General features: G+C 34.3%; 3 protein-coding genes across 5 annotated transcripts; 1 reads left to right on the top strand and 2 right to left on the bottom strand.

Moving 5' to 3' along the window:
• Positions 1–1,936: 1,936 nt before the first annotated feature.
• EMB2394 (Ribosomal protein L6 family) lies at positions 1,937–4,583 on the top strand. The gene is made up of 3 exons (XM_079002428.1): positions 1,937–2,093; positions 3,073–3,378; positions 4,099–4,583. The coding sequence occupies exons 1-3, from the start codon at positions 2,071–2,073 to the stop codon at positions 4,433–4,435; spliced, it is 666 nt and encodes a 221-aa protein (XP_078858554.1). The 5' UTR covers positions 1,937–2,070; the 3' UTR covers positions 4,436–4,583.
• Positions 4,584–9,472: 4,889 nt separating this feature from the next.
• LOC145050488 (uncharacterized) lies at positions 9,473–11,187 on the bottom strand. The gene is made up of 4 exons (XM_078998731.1): positions 10,765–11,187; positions 10,274–10,696; positions 10,010–10,183; positions 9,473–9,937 (listed from the first exon to the last, which is right to left on the bottom strand). The coding sequence occupies exons 1-4, from the start codon at positions 11,185–11,187 to the stop codon at positions 9,473–9,475; spliced, it is 1,485 nt and encodes a 494-aa protein (XP_078854857.1).
• A 3,382-nt stretch (positions 11,188–14,569) lies between these two features.
• On the bottom strand, positions 14,570–15,482 carry LOC145054275 (uncharacterized). 3 transcript variants are annotated; one of them, XM_079002425.1, is made up of 2 exons: positions 15,347–15,482; positions 14,570–15,266 (listed from the first exon to the last, which is right to left on the bottom strand). In XM_079002425.1, the coding sequence occupies exon 2, from the start codon at positions 15,240–15,242 to the stop codon at positions 14,745–14,747; it is 498 nt and encodes a 165-aa protein (XP_078858551.1). In that variant the 5' UTR covers positions 15,243–15,266; positions 15,347–15,482; the 3' UTR covers positions 14,570–14,744. The 3 variants fall into 3 exon arrangements, with proteins under 3 accessions (XP_078858551.1, XP_078858552.1, XP_078858553.1); XM_079002426.1 differs by having other exon boundaries at positions 14,570–15,251; XM_079002427.1 differs by having other exon boundaries at positions 14,570–15,308; positions 15,411–15,475.
• Between the last annotated feature and the right edge of the window lie 913 nt (positions 15,483–16,395).

Raw genomic sequence — 16,395 nt, 5'->3', positions numbered from 1 at the left:
TGGCCATATCTCATGAACCGTAACTCCGATTGACGAGATTCAAAATGTTCTGAAAACTAGACACAGTTTCAGACGACTTTCGTGTTTTGAGAAAATCTTGATTCCAAACGGACTTGACGAGTAGGCCATCAAATCGACGAGTTGGTCAGAAGTTTCGCGATTCTTGACTTTGCCTTGCCATACACGGGATTTTAAGTGATGGACTCGGCGAGTAGATCACTGGACTCGCCGAGTAGCCCCTGTTTTCAGAATATATATGTATATATATATATATATATATATATATATATATATATATATATATATATATATATATATATATATATATAAACGCTTCTCATTCGAAACCTAACGAATGGGGGAACCCTTGGGGGTTAATTTGCGACTAGAGGTGCAGCTAGAAGCCCTGGAACTCGTGGAACAACCCTAGCTTTCAATTTTGAGAAGATAAAAGGCAATTTAGGTTTACTCTTTACTTAATCTTTTGTTTGAACTATGTGTAAACTATTAGATTTCGTTTTTAATAAACTTTATGCTGTAGTCATGAGCTAAAACTCATATCTTCTGTTTAGGGTAGATGAATTTATGACTATGTGTTGATTTTTGTGGTTGGATTAATTGAAATTGGTGAATTTGTTTTGTTAAGCTTGTTAAAGATCCTCACGTGTTAACAACAACTATTTTCTGTTAATTAGCTAAGTAATTAAGCTGCATGAATATCTATTAACTGCTTATCTCATGTGATTTATGTGAACACATTGTTATGTGCCTAGGAATAATGAATGTGAAACTAGGGTTAACTAGAAAATAGGTAAATTAATGTGTGAGCCTTGTGTCACGAACCATCAACAAGAGGTTAATTGAATTAGTAATTTGATTATCTAATTATAAGTCTTACTTAACCCGAATCAATAGTCTAGGAAACTCATTAGTTTAACCAATTGGCCAATGTTTGAATTAATTTTTTTTCTAAGGATTAGTAATAGCGAACGTGAACCTAATCACACTAATCGGTAGCCAACAACGAATAATCCATTGCACTTACCATAAAATCAACCATATGAGTAAATGAGTCGAACCTAAACAAAAGTCTTCTCCATTATTGAATTTAGTGATTGTTTATTTTCTTTAGCTGTTAGTTGCTTAGTTTGAGTTTTATTTCATTGTTAAGTTTCTAGTCTTGCAAAACTAAAGAAACCCCCCTTTCTATTACTTGTTTTATTTAGATAGTATTAACATTTATTTTAATTGTTTACCATTCCTTGTGTTCGATACCCTACTTGCTTGAACTATATTACTAATCGATAGGTACACTGCATTTCGTGTGTTTATTTTGTGTCTAAGTTAGTAGGATTAAAACTAGTTGAGTTTACACACATCACGTGTCATGTGCGGTTAAAAGATTGAGCATGTTGAAAGAGTAGGAGTTTGGTAGGCGAAAATGAAAAACTAATTGTTTTGAGGCAGAATAGATGAAATCATAGCAAGTTTAGATGACAAAATTAAAAGAGTAGGAGTTGGGAGGCGGATGACAAGGTCATGAGGATGTGAGAGTGGTGAAAGAGACTGAGTAATTTGGGAGAGAATGAAAAAACTGAAATGAAATCTTGATCTAGACGGCTAAGTGATTTCAACATTAAAAAACAATTCAATTCGAAGGTTTTTTGGTTTTGTATATTTCTAGTTTATTTAAATAATACAAAAAACTTGCATATAAATAAAACGGGTTAGTTTCGAATCATATTCGAGTTGAAATTCTCAACCCTAACCTTATCCATTTATTTTTCGTGTCGTGTCGTGTCAACCCGTTTATTTAGACGGGTTGAAATATCTTACCAAAACCCATTTATTTCGTGTCGGGTCAATTTTTGGCACCTCTATTCGGAACGCTGAGGCTAAACGATTCATAAATATGATTTAAACCCATAAACTTATAAGTTATATACCCATCTGGCTTTTATTTTCAATTAAAATAACGTGGGTGTATAAAGTCTTCTTATCTACAAATATGGTGAAGGGATAAACCAGTGTTGGGAGTTTTGGACATCATCATCCTCTTTCCTGGTGACAATGGCTGCTTCTTTCAGTACCAGGTACTCTAGAACCCTAATTCTCCTCTCTTTACTCGACGCATTACATTAACATTCGATTTCTGATGTACCCGATAATCTTCTCCATGGGTTCTGTTTTAATTTCTCCAAAATATAAAACTTTCCGTTCACTTTGAATCATCTGCAAAAGAATTAGGGTTTGTACGGTATGATTTCAACAATGGGTTTCCCTTGATGGTTTTACTTTTTATTTATTTATTTATTTATTGTTATTGAAGATTCTGTTCTGGTATTTGAAGAAGCCATTTCGTACTGAACATTTCATGAGAAAGGTTTCTATCTATTCTCTGTCAATTTCGCGAATACCAAATCCTTTGCTTTCAGTTTGAGCTATCTGTGTTATTTTCAGCTAAATTAGGGTTCTTAGAGTATGGTTTCTACTTTCTACCATGGATTTTTCTATCTTTTAGTTTAATTTATTTTGGATTTTGTTCTGTAGAACCCTTTTCGCATTTCACATTTTACATTAATAACCTATGATGGATATATCTCTTGAATATTTGCTCTATGCCAATTTCTGAAACATGATATAATATCATGTTTTGCTTTCTTAATGTATTTCCCACTATATATCTGTATCTGAGAAATCTAAATCCACTCAATGCATAAAAGATAGTGTAAAACACTCATTTATACAGCAATGTTCCAAATTACTACCAGTTTATGCATTATTTTACCAATCTGGTCACATAAATTGCTAACAAATAGAAACATGACTGCATAAATTGCTAAAAACTCCACTTCATTGCATAAATAAGCAATTAGCAGTAGAAGATGAACCTAATGTCCTTATCAATCAAAAGGGGGCGTTTCATTCGCCAAATTCCATGGAATTTGGCTGAAACCGGAATTCAATTCCATTCCATTTCATGACAACCAAATGCATGACAGATTCCAATTCCGTCTAAAACATTCTGGGGATCTTGAATATGAAATATATATTTACTTTCCTTTTTGGCAGCCAATTGGGATCTGCTTTCTTGGGCGAGAGGAATGGAATCTGTGTTTCCAGTGTTCCTGTAAGTCACCTGAGCTTTAGAAGGAAGACAGTGGAATGCAAAGAGTCAAGAATCGGAAAGCAACCGATTGAAGTCCCATCAAATGTGGTAATCACATTAGAAGGGCAAGATATGAAGGTGAAAGGTCCTTTAGGGGAACTTGCACTTTCATATCCAAGAGAAATAGCAATTGATAGGCAGGAATCGGTTCTTAAAATCAGTAAAGCAGTGGAAACAAGAAGAGCTAACCAAATGCATGGCTTATTCAGGTTATTACCCATTTTTAAATCTTTAAAATTTTCACCATTATAATTTAGGATATTATGATATTTAGTTGGCTTAATCACAAATTTGACTGAAAATGGGAAGGTATTTTTTTTAACCTCATTTATTGTGAAATTGGTGTCATTTCTTGAAATATAAAACAGTGTGCAGTTTTAAAAAAAATATATTTTTATAGTAGGGACAACTAAAATAAACCAATTTTGTGAAATAGATGATCATTTTGTGATATGATCTTTCCTATTTTTAGTTGTTTTTGTGGTTAGCCTTGTATCTTGGATTTAAAATATGTATACAAATTCCTTCATTTAAGGCTGTTAATTCAGCATTTTTGGGTTTTGTTAAATTTTTATGGGTTTTTATTCTCATTTTATTGGTAAATATCATGAATAATTTCTGTCAATCTTGTGATATTTTAGATACTGACATGTACTATTCTTATACCCATCTTGAATCTTTAAAATTCCACCATTCTAGTTAATGTTTAGGATATGATATTTCTCTGATTTCAAATATGTCTACAAATTCCTTCATTTTGGTCTCTGAATTCAGCATTTTTAGCTTTTACTAGATTTGGGCAAAATTGTTCAAAATATAATGGCTTTTTTGTACATTGGTAAATAGCATATGACACAGTAATTTCTGTCAATCAGGTGATAATTTAGGTAATACTGATTTGTTATTTTTATTTGGTTTATTATTTTTAGGACTTTGACAAGTAATATGGTGGTTGGTGTATCAAAGGGATTTGAGAAAAAACTTCAACTAATCGGTGTTGGATATCGTGCAACCGTAGAAGGGAAAGAGTTAATTTTGAGTCTTGGATTTTCTCATCCGGTCAAAATGACAATCCCGGATGACCTAAAAGTCAAAGTTGAAGAAAACACGCGAATTACTGTGAGTGGATACAACAAGTCAAACATCGGTCAATTTGCGGCTTCGATAAGGAAGTGGAGACCTCCGGAACCGTACAAGGGTAAGGGTGTGAAATATGCCGATGAGATCGTTAGAAGAAAGGAGGGGAAAGCAGGGAAAAAGAAGTAGTTTGTGTATTGATATCAGTTTCAGTCTCAGTCTCAAGTCTCAGTTGTAATTTCCTTTTCTCGATACTTTTTTTTTAGGTATCAAAAGTTGTTTCTTGGCTTAAATTGTGGATTTTCTTTTTGTGTGGATATCCATGACACTTTGGAAATTCTAGTGCAATACTTCAAAAAAAAAGTATAAGGGTTGTTTAATAGTTGTTGATTGAGTCTGTTTTAGGTTTTAGTTTCTTATCGGACATGGTAAGAGGTATATTGAAGACTTCTAGGTATCAAGACAATTTAAATCGACTAAGACAGACCTAAAAAGGGGCATATCAAACAACCTTAAAAATTGGTTCAATCATCTTTTGTTAGAACAACTCAAAGTTATGGAAGCACTCACAACTTTATAATATGATTTAATTTCTCATTCTCTATCAATATTAGACGAGTTGTTATAATATTTTTTTTACATCAATTAATTTATAATCTTCACCCAAATTTCAAGAGGTTGATTTTGTACAAGAGGTTGATTTTTGTACAATGTAATTTTCTTTTGGTTTACAAACATGTTTCATCCAAGTCTTGAGCTACAATACACATACATATATGATTGGCAAGTGTTACCAAAAAATTTATTGATTGATTAAGAGACATGGAAAGATTTTGTTTGTAAATGTATTAAAGACAAAAACCATAGGGTTGCCTCTAAATCAAGAAAAAGATGTGTAATTCGTATTCTTATTCTTTAAGCAAAAACAAATGCAGATTAGTCTTTTATACCTTATATTTTAATCAATCAAACTCTTTCTATACACATGCAACCACAAGCTTTCCCCAAGAAATGCATCGATTCTTTTTGGGTTTTCAAAACACAAAAAATATATCATAATTTGATGATTAAATAATATAAAATATTAGGATATTAGTTAAACTAATCTTTATTAATGAGCTTGTTAACAAAAATAACTATTTTTTAGGTTTCTAAAAAATGGGGTGCTAATTTTCGGACTTATTCTTGAAATTTCGGATTTTTATTTTCATTTTCACAAACTTTTTTTCTTCATTTTTTTTTACTCACGTCCGAAATATCAATTTCGAAGTGTTTTATCACACTATTTTTCAATCAAATGTTTGATTTTAAGCGTTTGGGTGGTATATATTTTTCATTTGTATGTATTTTTTTTCACTTTATGTTAAATTTTAGTAAAAAATGAAGTATTTTTTCTCGAAATTCCATAATTGTTCATCGGATTTCAGACTTGTTTTGAAAATTTTATAGTTATTTTTTTGGGTAAATAGCACAAAAAACATTAAGTTTACACAAAATTTGTAATTTGAGATTGTGTATTTTTTTCTAAAATTTGACACTGTGTTTTACAATTTTTTACAATTCTGACCACTTGACTAGTCAACCCGGTTACTTGTAGACGTGACATGATGACGTGACATGCTTACATGACATGCTGATATGTTAAAATTGAATTTTTTTTCCATAAAAACACTAAGTTTTCATTTTTTGATTTTAACACTAAGTTTATTTTTTTTTTAATTTTGACACTTTGTTTTTTTTAGCGAAGAACCGGGCTCTGCTCAGGTAGAACTTCTGAGTCGAAAGCTCCTCTTCTCGGGGCCTTCTGGCACTCCGAGACTCGCTACTAACACCTAGGATGTGCTATGGAAAATAATAGAGGGTTTGGGGGTGTTTGAGAGAGAAATGATTGAGAATGTGTGAATTTTTGAGTGAAAAATGAGCTTTATTTATAGGTTGGACGAGTGCGTGTACGTTGGGCGTACTCAACGCTACACTAGGCGTACTCAGTATGCGGGGCGTTCATAGCGCTATGCGGGGCATATCGGTGCCAAGTGTCACGATCTCGTGCGAATCCACGGGGAAAAAGTAGTGGCCTAGATCTTGTCACGTGTCACTTCGAGGTTTTAATCCAAAACTAATTATCTTCTAAAATCTATAACTTTCGCATACGAGCTCAATTCTTGAAGTTCTTTATATCCACGCGTAGGTATCGATGGGATCTACAACGTTCGTTTATACTCTGTCGGCTAATTTTGACTTTATTTTTAAAATTATATTTTAACAGGCTTAGACACCTAAAGTCCGTCAAAAATTCGTAACTTTGTCATCTGACGTCGGTTTTTGACTGTTTTTATATTGTTGAGCTCCTATTAACTAGATCTTCAATTCTCGTTTAGTTTGTGTCGGCTAATAATCGATCAATCTAAAATTCGATTTCCAGGTTGTGTACTGCGACACTGAATCTTAGAAAAATCATAACTTTCTCAAACAAAGTCAGATTTGAGCGTTCTCTATATGCACACTCTCGGTTTAGAGTATACTACAACTTTCGTTTAGATTGCTAAGGCTAAAAAGTAGTTTATCACAAATTCACTTTTTACGATATGCGACATCGTGTCGGTTTAGTCGCGAAACTTCGACGTGTCATAACTTCCCGTTCTTTATATCTCTGAAATCCTTGTCATGAATAATTGAACTTTCTTCAAAGATATTGTGTATAATTTTCATTATATTTTTGACGCATATTTTTTTTATTATTTTATTATATCGTTATAAGCATATATGTTGCACATAAATCACATAATAACACAATACTCAAATAATTATTCTTCATTACTTCAAAATAGGTTATAATTTTTGACCCTAACTATTACATCATCATAATAATGCTTAGCTAGAAACACGGGCGTTACACCTATCTCCTTGCATATACTGCATTTGATTTTCTTTCCTGTCTTAGAAACCTTGTGTTTTCCTTTATTCTCTGTAGTGGATTTCTTCCTACTAGTAGCTGGCCTATCAGGCATCCTTATACTAATAGAAGGCAATGGTGGATCATAGTTGGTCTGTGGACACATGTCACTCCCATTCATAGGGGCAATTATGTAACTGTATGCCTTCTTAAAGTTTTTGGTGTTATACATGTCATCTACATCCCTATTAAGATAGGATATGGCGATATGCATTCAATTGCCACAACCTACATGAACATGTTTTCCTTTCTAAGTCCACCTAATATGCATCTACTACTCCCCTAGCCTCAAATTTGTAAGACCCCGATTCTCAGGTATTGATTTAAATAAGAATTCTTTTGTTTCCAAGGTCTACTTGACGAGTTGGTTGCCTTACTCGTCGAGTAGCAGCGGGTTGGTCCACGTGTTTTAGTGGCCTACTCGCCGAGTCTAAGAAGAGACTCGATGAGTAGGAGCTAGGAGATGAAACCCTAAATCCCGAGGTTTTGCACCCTATTTAAAGAAGCACAAGCCTCTTTTGGCCTCTCTACAGTCCATTGAGAGTCCAGAAAGGCCCTAACTCGTGTGTGTGTTTTTTTATTCTTTGGAGGTTTAAGCTTGGAGGGAAGTTTTTGGTGAAGAAATCACTTGGGAAGCAAGCTAGTTGAAGCAAGAATTTGTGGATTTCGAGTTCTGCATCAAAAAGGGCTCTCTTGAAGGTATTAGATCATTTTTCCCTTGGCTCATTTTCTCCTAAACCCTTTGGTGCATAAGTTTAGGAAAGGATTTTTATGTTTAAGCCAAGATCTGAAGTTGTAACTTCAGGTCTGGACTCCCCTTGGCTTCTAGATTCATAAAGCCATCAGCCTTGGCTAGTGTGAGCCTTCTCTCAAGGATGTGACTTCATTGCAAGCTTATTTATGCCATTTTAGGGTCTTAAAGCCTTGCATGCACGTAAAGTTTGCAACTTTACATGATAAGCATGCCTAAGGAAGTTGGATCTGCAATTTGGGGCCTTAGCATGGCTTAAAAAGTGTCTGCATGGTTAAAGGGCTGGAGGGACTCGGCGAGTCGCATAGTCGACTCAGCGAGTCATATGAAGATAGGCATTGAACTCGACGAGTTGGATGAACAACTCGGCGAGTCCGATGAAGATTGTCGTAAACTCGATGAGTTGGATGAACAACTCGGCGAGTCGGTTAATGTTTCCCCAAATTGATGAATGCGTGTGAACCTGTCGAGTTGCAGAAGGAAAACTCGACGAGTGGCCTTAGGGTTTCGATCGTGAACCTTAGAAACTCGAATAGTCACTCCGGGGATTCGGCGAGTGGATAAGTATCTCGAGGAACTCGGCGAGTAGCCGAGGGTACTCGACGAGTAAGGGTCAGCATGGACTTTTGACCTTGACTGTTGACTTTGACTTTGACCAGGGGTTGACTAGTTGACTTATGGGGTACCTTGAAAGGTTGAGAACTTACGAGTATGGTTCTATTATGATAATAGGGGGTGGAGTTTGCGGTCGTGATCTGAGAGTTGGAGTTTAGTTACCGAGCCAACATTCGCAAGGTGAGTTATCCCCACTATACTAAGGGGTCTAAGGCACCAAGGCCGACCCATTGAATATATTATCCTAGCAGTGTTAGTATGTTGAGTATGAAGTTAATGTTGCATGCTCAGTGTTTATGCCAATTAGGTAGATCTATAGGACTACCTGTGTTATATGATTATCTGCATGCTTAGTGGTTATGTTATACGTTGATATGTTATGTGGGATGGGTTGAGGTGAGACTGCTTTGTGCGGTAATCCAACAAACCCGGGAGCATTCCAGTTACGGGCTAAGGGAGACTCCTACTGTGGGCTCGATGTCAAGCAAGATATGAGCTGTGGGCCCGTAAGGCAATCCAGACTCACACTGTGGGCCCAGGGGGTAATCCAGTCTGTAAAGCTGTGGACCCGTTGCATTCTGTTCAGTTTGTTATGTTATGATATTGCTGACATGGTTATGTGGACTGTATGTGTATCGATATTTTGGGGGAACTCACTAAGCTTTCGGGCTTACAGTTTCAATTTATTATTTCAGGTACTTCAGGGGATCGGGGCAAGGCAAAGGCATGATCGTACGATCCTCACTTTTTATGAATTTGTTTCTGGGATACTCTGATATGAATGATTTTGAAAACAAGTTTGTAATGTTTAATGGATTTGAAATGTTTTTAAAAGATTAAATTGGCTTGAATTTTTATGGGTGTTACAAAATTGGTTTAATCCACTAGGAAATACCTGATAATGCCTCTAGACCTTCTTAAGGAAATTCACTTTATCCCTTATCTCTGTACAAATATGATTTCCCCATTGGTGTCCCTTCAACCTCATGTTGTACAATCTATCCATCATGTACAATCTTAACTCCTTAAACATGGTGATTATGGGCTTCTTCCTGACATCTACTATCACAACATTAAAACTTTTAGAAAAGTCATTCTCAATTGCATCACAACACCTTTCAGGTTGAAAGAAAGCTCTACACCAGGTTTTCGGATCTTTGTCCATGAGATATTGATGGGCATCTGGGTTCAATGTCTCAATTTCCTTCATCACAACTTTAAAAGCATTCTCAGTTATAGCTTTTGATGTTCTCCAAAACAATGTATGGTATATGGCCCCACTAAATCTCTTCTGCAAATTTTGGCAAATATGTCTAGCATACTGCATGTGCTTTACATATGGCAACAACTCCTTAACAACCTCTATTAAACCCTGTAAAAAGAAGAATATTTAAATCAAATAGTGTAAATTAAGTATACTTGAATTACAATGTAATAAACTAACCTTATGTTGGTCAGACATTAAACTAAATCCATTTCCTAAATTCAAGTGTAGATCTTCAATGAGAAGTTCCAAAAAACACATCCAGTTCTGCTTGTTCTCCACACATACCACAACCCAAGCAATAGGATATATCTTGTCATTTGCATCCCTCCCAACTGCATAAAGCAATCCCCCCTTACAAAAACCTTTAAAGAAACAACCATCAAGACCTATTATCCTTTTACATCATTCCATCCAACTTTGTTTGGCTCCTTGAAAACAAACATAGAACTTGATGAAATACTTCTTTCCATCTGGACTAGTCTCCACATCTAATTTTACAGTTAACCCAGGATTAGTCCTTAGAATCTCATGACCATATGGCCATAGCCTACCATAATGTTCAACAATACTACCTTCAATAAGTTTTAGTGCTCTCCTGCATTGGCCCATACTAACTTGGATACCAAATTTTGCCATTACCTTTACCCTAAGATTCCTTACACTCAATTTCTGACACTGCATAATCTGTCTAGTATAAGGACTCCCAATCCATGCATATGTCACTAGTGACCCTAACTTGAAGTTCCTAACACAATTATGATTAGCTTTTAGTGACTTGATTTGGAAACTCTTTTCATCACTCATCCAAGAAGCCCATAGTCTAAATGTGCAACCACCCTTACTACACCTAACAAAAGTCTTTTCCTATCATTTTTTTCAAAACAAAGTTGATATCCATTAGCCACTTCATAGTTACAAAACATTGATTTAACTTGGGCTGGATCCTTAAATCTCATTCCAAGAATTGGTTTTTGTTTTTTCCAGTGTATCAAATCATTAAAAATTGAATGCATGGGTGGTTCATCATCATCTACAATGTTGTTATCCTCCCCCTCATCAACACATAACTTACTCAGGAAAGGATCATTTGATTTCCTATTCATAATAACTTCATCATTAAATTCCACATTTCTATTCCTAAGTTCATCTATATTATCCTCATTTTCACCATCAATACAAGACTCATGATCATCATCATCAAACCACCCATCTACTCCAACTCTGACATGATCGATATAAATAGTAATTCTACCATCTGTTCCATAAGCATCAAATATAAAAGCAATGTATTCCACATCATTTGAAATGGGATTAAGCCCATCCATCAAGGAAAGGCCTAGTTCACAGTAGTACATCTTTTTACACTCCTTATTCATGAAACGTTCGAAGAAAGTGACACACTTAGAAAATGTCATTGAAACATTCGACCAAAGGGATTCTAGCTTAGTGGTATCCGGTGTTGCCCCCCTCCTTGAGGTTGAGGGTTCGAGTCCCGTCGTGGACATATAGGTGGATTTAAGGCGTAGTTTAGGAGTAGGTTAGATTTTCCGTTTCAAAAAAAATGTCATTGAAGAAAAATCAACATCATTAAACATGGTTTTGACACCACCAGTGAAGAGAACTTATTACGAGTAAATACCCCCTGATAGATGAGTTCCACCATCGCAAACAGTCCATTAGGGTCCGGTTGTGCCATTCCACCGAATGCTTTGATTCTTCAGCTCAACCACAGATATCCTTGAAAAACCCTAGCTCGGTTTCATGTTTTGGTGATAAATGAAGAACACATGTCGACGGGGGAAGCAAGTGAGTTTAAGTATCAAGTCTTATATCATTAATTGACATGTCAAATCCTACGTGTAATCTGCTTACTACATAAACTAACTACTCCCTCCGTCCCAAATTGATAGTCCACTTTAGATTTTTGAAGTTTTTTTCTTCAACTTTGACTTTAAATATTTTTATTTGTGGTATATATTACTTAATAAAACTTATAATAATGAAAAAACAATAAAAATACAATCTATTAATATATTTTGCATCAAGTGTTATCTATCAAAATCAAAAATATTTAAGGTCAAAATTGAAGAAAAAAGACTTCAAAAGTCAAAAGTGGACTATCAATTTGGGACGGAGGTAGTATTAAATCAAATTTATTTACATATAGGCAAACTCAACTGGGAAACCATCTAAAATATGGGAAATGACTTAATTGATAGGTAAAACCCGACTTTAGTGACTTAATTGACCAAAAAAAACTTTAGTGAGCAAATTGGCCAAATGAAAAAAGTTTGATGTGCTACAGTGTCATTTTCCCCACAACTTAATACTAGACTTAAAACATAAATGACTTAAATTTAAACTTAATAAATAACTTCAAACATTTTTATCCCAATTAAATTTTAGGGCAAAATCCGCTTTCGCATTTTCCACAATTCGATGAGTCGTCTCGGGTAACCTGCTATCATCTTGTAAGAAGAGTTTTAGTTCTTTAGTTTTTTGTTTGATTTCATCCCTCTCCATAATTTTTTCGATTTTGGTGTCCCATATTTGAAGTTGCTTGTCTGCGGCGTCAACATCGCTAGATGAACTAACACTTTTAATATTATATTTTGGTTTATCGCGACCTATGTGACGAGGTGGCACTTCGTATGGGTACACATTATTGAGGTCAAACGGTATATGAACATAAAAAGATTGGCTATGGTTTGTCTCAGACGATTTGTTTTTTCTTGAAATTGCACGCGTAAAATCATTCGTCGATTTAAGACAAAGTCATTTTGATTTTTTGTGCACAACTAGCCAAAAAGACTCATTTGCAAAATGTTTGTTGTATTTTGCTTGGTAAATGGCATGGGCATTTGCAATGTAGTCCACTTCATTGGCAATACTTTGTTGATTTCAGACGGTATTCATATAAATGTCATTAAACTCCATGAAGTTTTTGTTAACCGACCTCCATTTCGAATAAATTTGCTCATATGAGCGATAGTCTTTTCCCATCCGATACAAATACTTTTCCAAACTTTTATCTTAAAAGTTTTTCCATATTGGTTATCGCCTCTTTTTGAATCTTCCGATATGTCAAGTCACGCTTCGGCTAACACCTTCTCTTATATGGCGGTCTAACCTTGGGTTGGGGCCCTTCATTTTCCTTTTTGTTGTGGCATGATCTCCTCTTCTGGTTCGGCTTGTGGAATGGACCCATCGCGAGAAGAATCGGTATCTTCATCGAGTAGGCGTCGTGGTTGGCTTTGGAAATTTGGTTGTAAAGCAAATTAAGTTCTGACAACCGTCTCAAACGGGTTAAATTCGGTTTGGGTGGTATTTTGGGGTTGAAAATTAGTTTGGGTTTGGAAAAGGTTTTGTTGCTGGAAGTTGTGGAATTGGTAAGTATTGAGAATATTGATACATATTTGGAGCCATGCCCACAAAATGGTAATTTGCAGGAAAGTAGAGTGGTTGATCATACGAGGGTCTACAAGGTATCGGTGATATAGAGTTTATTGAAAGATTTGGTGATGTAGGGTTTAGTGAAGGATTTGGTGTAAACGAGTTGTCGGATTTAAAAGAATTCTTCTTCTTTCTTCTTAGGGTTGTTTGTTTTGAGGAAGACATGCTGAAATTTAAAATAGAGATATGAGAGGAAGAATTGAGAGTATGTAAAATAGAGAAATAATTAGAATGTATTTATAGTGCTTTTAAAAGAAATTTTGATTTGATTTTTTATACAAAAGTTAGTTTTTTTAAAAAAATAAAAAATAAATAAGAGATTTAAAAGAAAAAAAAGGTCAAATGGTCTTCAAATTGGTTGAAAGCTGCAAAAAGAAATTACTTCCTCTCTCTCTCTCTCCATGCTGCACAACCGACGAGAGGCTGAAGGCGAACCCCTTTAGCGCGTGTCAGGAGCGGTGTAGAAGAGGCCAGCGTGTCCAAGGCAAGCAACTAACGAGCTACACTCCATGTAGTCTAAGCCCCAACACCTTCAACCCATCCCTACTACCCCACCCCCACCCCACAAACACCATCACCACCACAACTACCGCCACCATGGTTACTTTCTACTAAATCCATTAATAACATATAACTTCAAATCTAGCCATAACTTATATTTTTAAGTTTAACTTTATATTTAATATAAATTATATAATTAATTTAGTTTGTTGGAATGAAATAAATGTTTGATGTAACTTTATATAAAATAAAACTGTCATAGATAATTTTCCATTAAACTATAAGCTCGATAAGATTAGGTTGATAATGATTAATGAACTATAAAAGATTGAGTTAAATTGTGTTGTATAAGAACATCCACCGGTTAAACAAGCTTGACAAAGTTCAAAAAAGCTAATGTGTTTTAGAGCTTTTTCATTATTCTATCAAACTTTTTATTAGAAGTGTAAAAAAGAAGATAATAATAATAATAATAATAATAATAATAATAATAATAATAATAATAATAATTAAAATAAAAAAACTCTGCCATTTAAACTCCTTCTAACTCTTTTATCCATATAAGAGTTATCAACCGATTTTTTTTGTATATTATTGGATTCAACTGAGATCACTGATCACAAGTCTTTGTAGTTTGTACATAGTCCTTTTATTTGGTTTCACAAATAAATTGTTTAAATTGTTTCCAAGTCTTGATTGATACAAAAATACACATTTATATGATTGACAAGTGCCACCGCAAATCTTGATTTTAATGACAAAAACCATAGTATTCCTTCTAAATCAAGAAAAAAGTTGCTCATTTCTTATTCATTAAGCAAAAAACAAAAGCAAATTAGTTTTTCACACTTTATATTAATCAATCAATCAAACTCTTCTATACACATGCCACAACAATTTTCCCCAAGAAACGCATCAAATCTTTTCGGGTCATCATTTAATAATATGAACATCAAAATCAATCCGAGATCCTTGAAAAACTAAGCCTTCTAAGTTGGTTGCTAATTGGGATAATCGACCAATCTCCATCATTCTTCCCACACTTCAAATCCACAGTTTCTACAATTCTTTGTGTCACTTTCTTGCGTTCTTTGCCTCGAATTGGGGTTTTATCAACCCACAAATCTTCGGAATCAAGCATAGGAATCTTGTGGGTGGTTTTCTTCTTTCCGGGCTTAACCTGATGGTGGCCATTGCTCGAACTGCCGCCACTCACCGCCACCATCCGCCGGAGCCGCCTTGTAGACTCCGCCCCACAAGATATCGAAACTGGTTCAGTTTGGATTCTTATAGCAGGTTTCTTTGATGAAGTCTTCTTGAGATTTGAGTCAATTTCTTGCATCATCAAGGCACTAACTTTTCCGGTCGACCCTATTCTGATCCTACCACCACCACCACCGCCGCCGGCGCCGCCATCGCCACCTTTGACTTTACCATTTTCAGAAGCTCTAGCCATGACTTACAACTTCAAATCAAGAAACTGATTACAGTTTTTGTGGTCAAATACGATGGGATTGAGAACCTAATAAGGAGATGATTATGAATGATAAGAAAACATACCAGAAAATATGTGGCCCCAAAAGTTTTGACTTTTGAGTTTTGACAGATAAATCACAAAAATCACCTTTTTCTCGGAATTAGATGAGATTGGAGGTGTGAGTTGGAGAATCTGTGTTCTGTTTTTTTGGGGTTTTCTTTTTTTATTAATTTGTGTTTGTGTAGAGTGTAGAACATGTATATATAGCAATGATCGATGACGTGTATGGTACAGTTGTTAATTTAACTTTTAATAAAAAAAAGTAATAATTTTCCTTTCTGTCAACTTCTTCAAATGAACAAGTCGAGAAGAATATTAATTGTTTAGTGAAATTAGATTTCATGTGGTAACAAAGTAGGTTTATTATAAAGGCTTGAAAGGTAAGATTTCTACGGGTGATGTTGACACATCGCTATTATATTGTACATTTGTACATATCCGTTATAAATTTAAAATCACGCTTATTATATAAAGTAGTTATATTTTTACACTATTAAAAATAAAAGTTTTATATCACGAGGTCAACATTAAATATTTTTAACTAGTTGTGAGACCCGTGTATTACACGAGTTTAATAAAAATAAAAATTTAATATCAATATTTAATCATTAAATATTTTATAAAATAATAATTTTACATATCATAACGTAACCTTTTGAAACATTTATAAAAAAAATCAAATCTTCTTTAAAGCATTTATTAGACTTTATTATTAAATTAATATAATGATTCTCTTTCCTTATATGAAATTTTATTTTAAAAATGAAAATTCTCAAAAAAAGACAAGTGGAAATAATAATTCTAAAACTCCCACAAAATTACATGTGTCAAAACTCTTGAGAATTTGACAAGTGGCAAAAAAAACCTTCATTTATTAGAAATGATTTCTTTTTAATTTCAAAGTTTAACAAAATGTATTTAAATATATCTCAAACTAGTTTATAACCCGTGGACACCACGGATTAGAAAGGTAAAAATAATTTTAATTAAATTATTGAGCAATGATAAAAAAAATAATAATTTAATAAATTAGGCAATAGATATTACAAATAAATTTTTTGTTCAAGTGTTT

The sequence above is a fragment of the Lactuca serriola genome, chromosome 5, assembly GCF_051521515.1.
Source record: "Lactuca serriola cultivar US96UC23 chromosome 5, Lser_US96UC23_V15, whole genome shotgun sequence".
Classification (NCBI taxonomy): Eukaryota; Viridiplantae; Streptophyta; class Magnoliopsida; order Asterales; family Asteraceae; genus Lactuca; species Lactuca serriola.
Note: the sequence above shows the minus strand (reverse complement) of the source record. Positions and strands in the feature narration are given on the sequence as shown.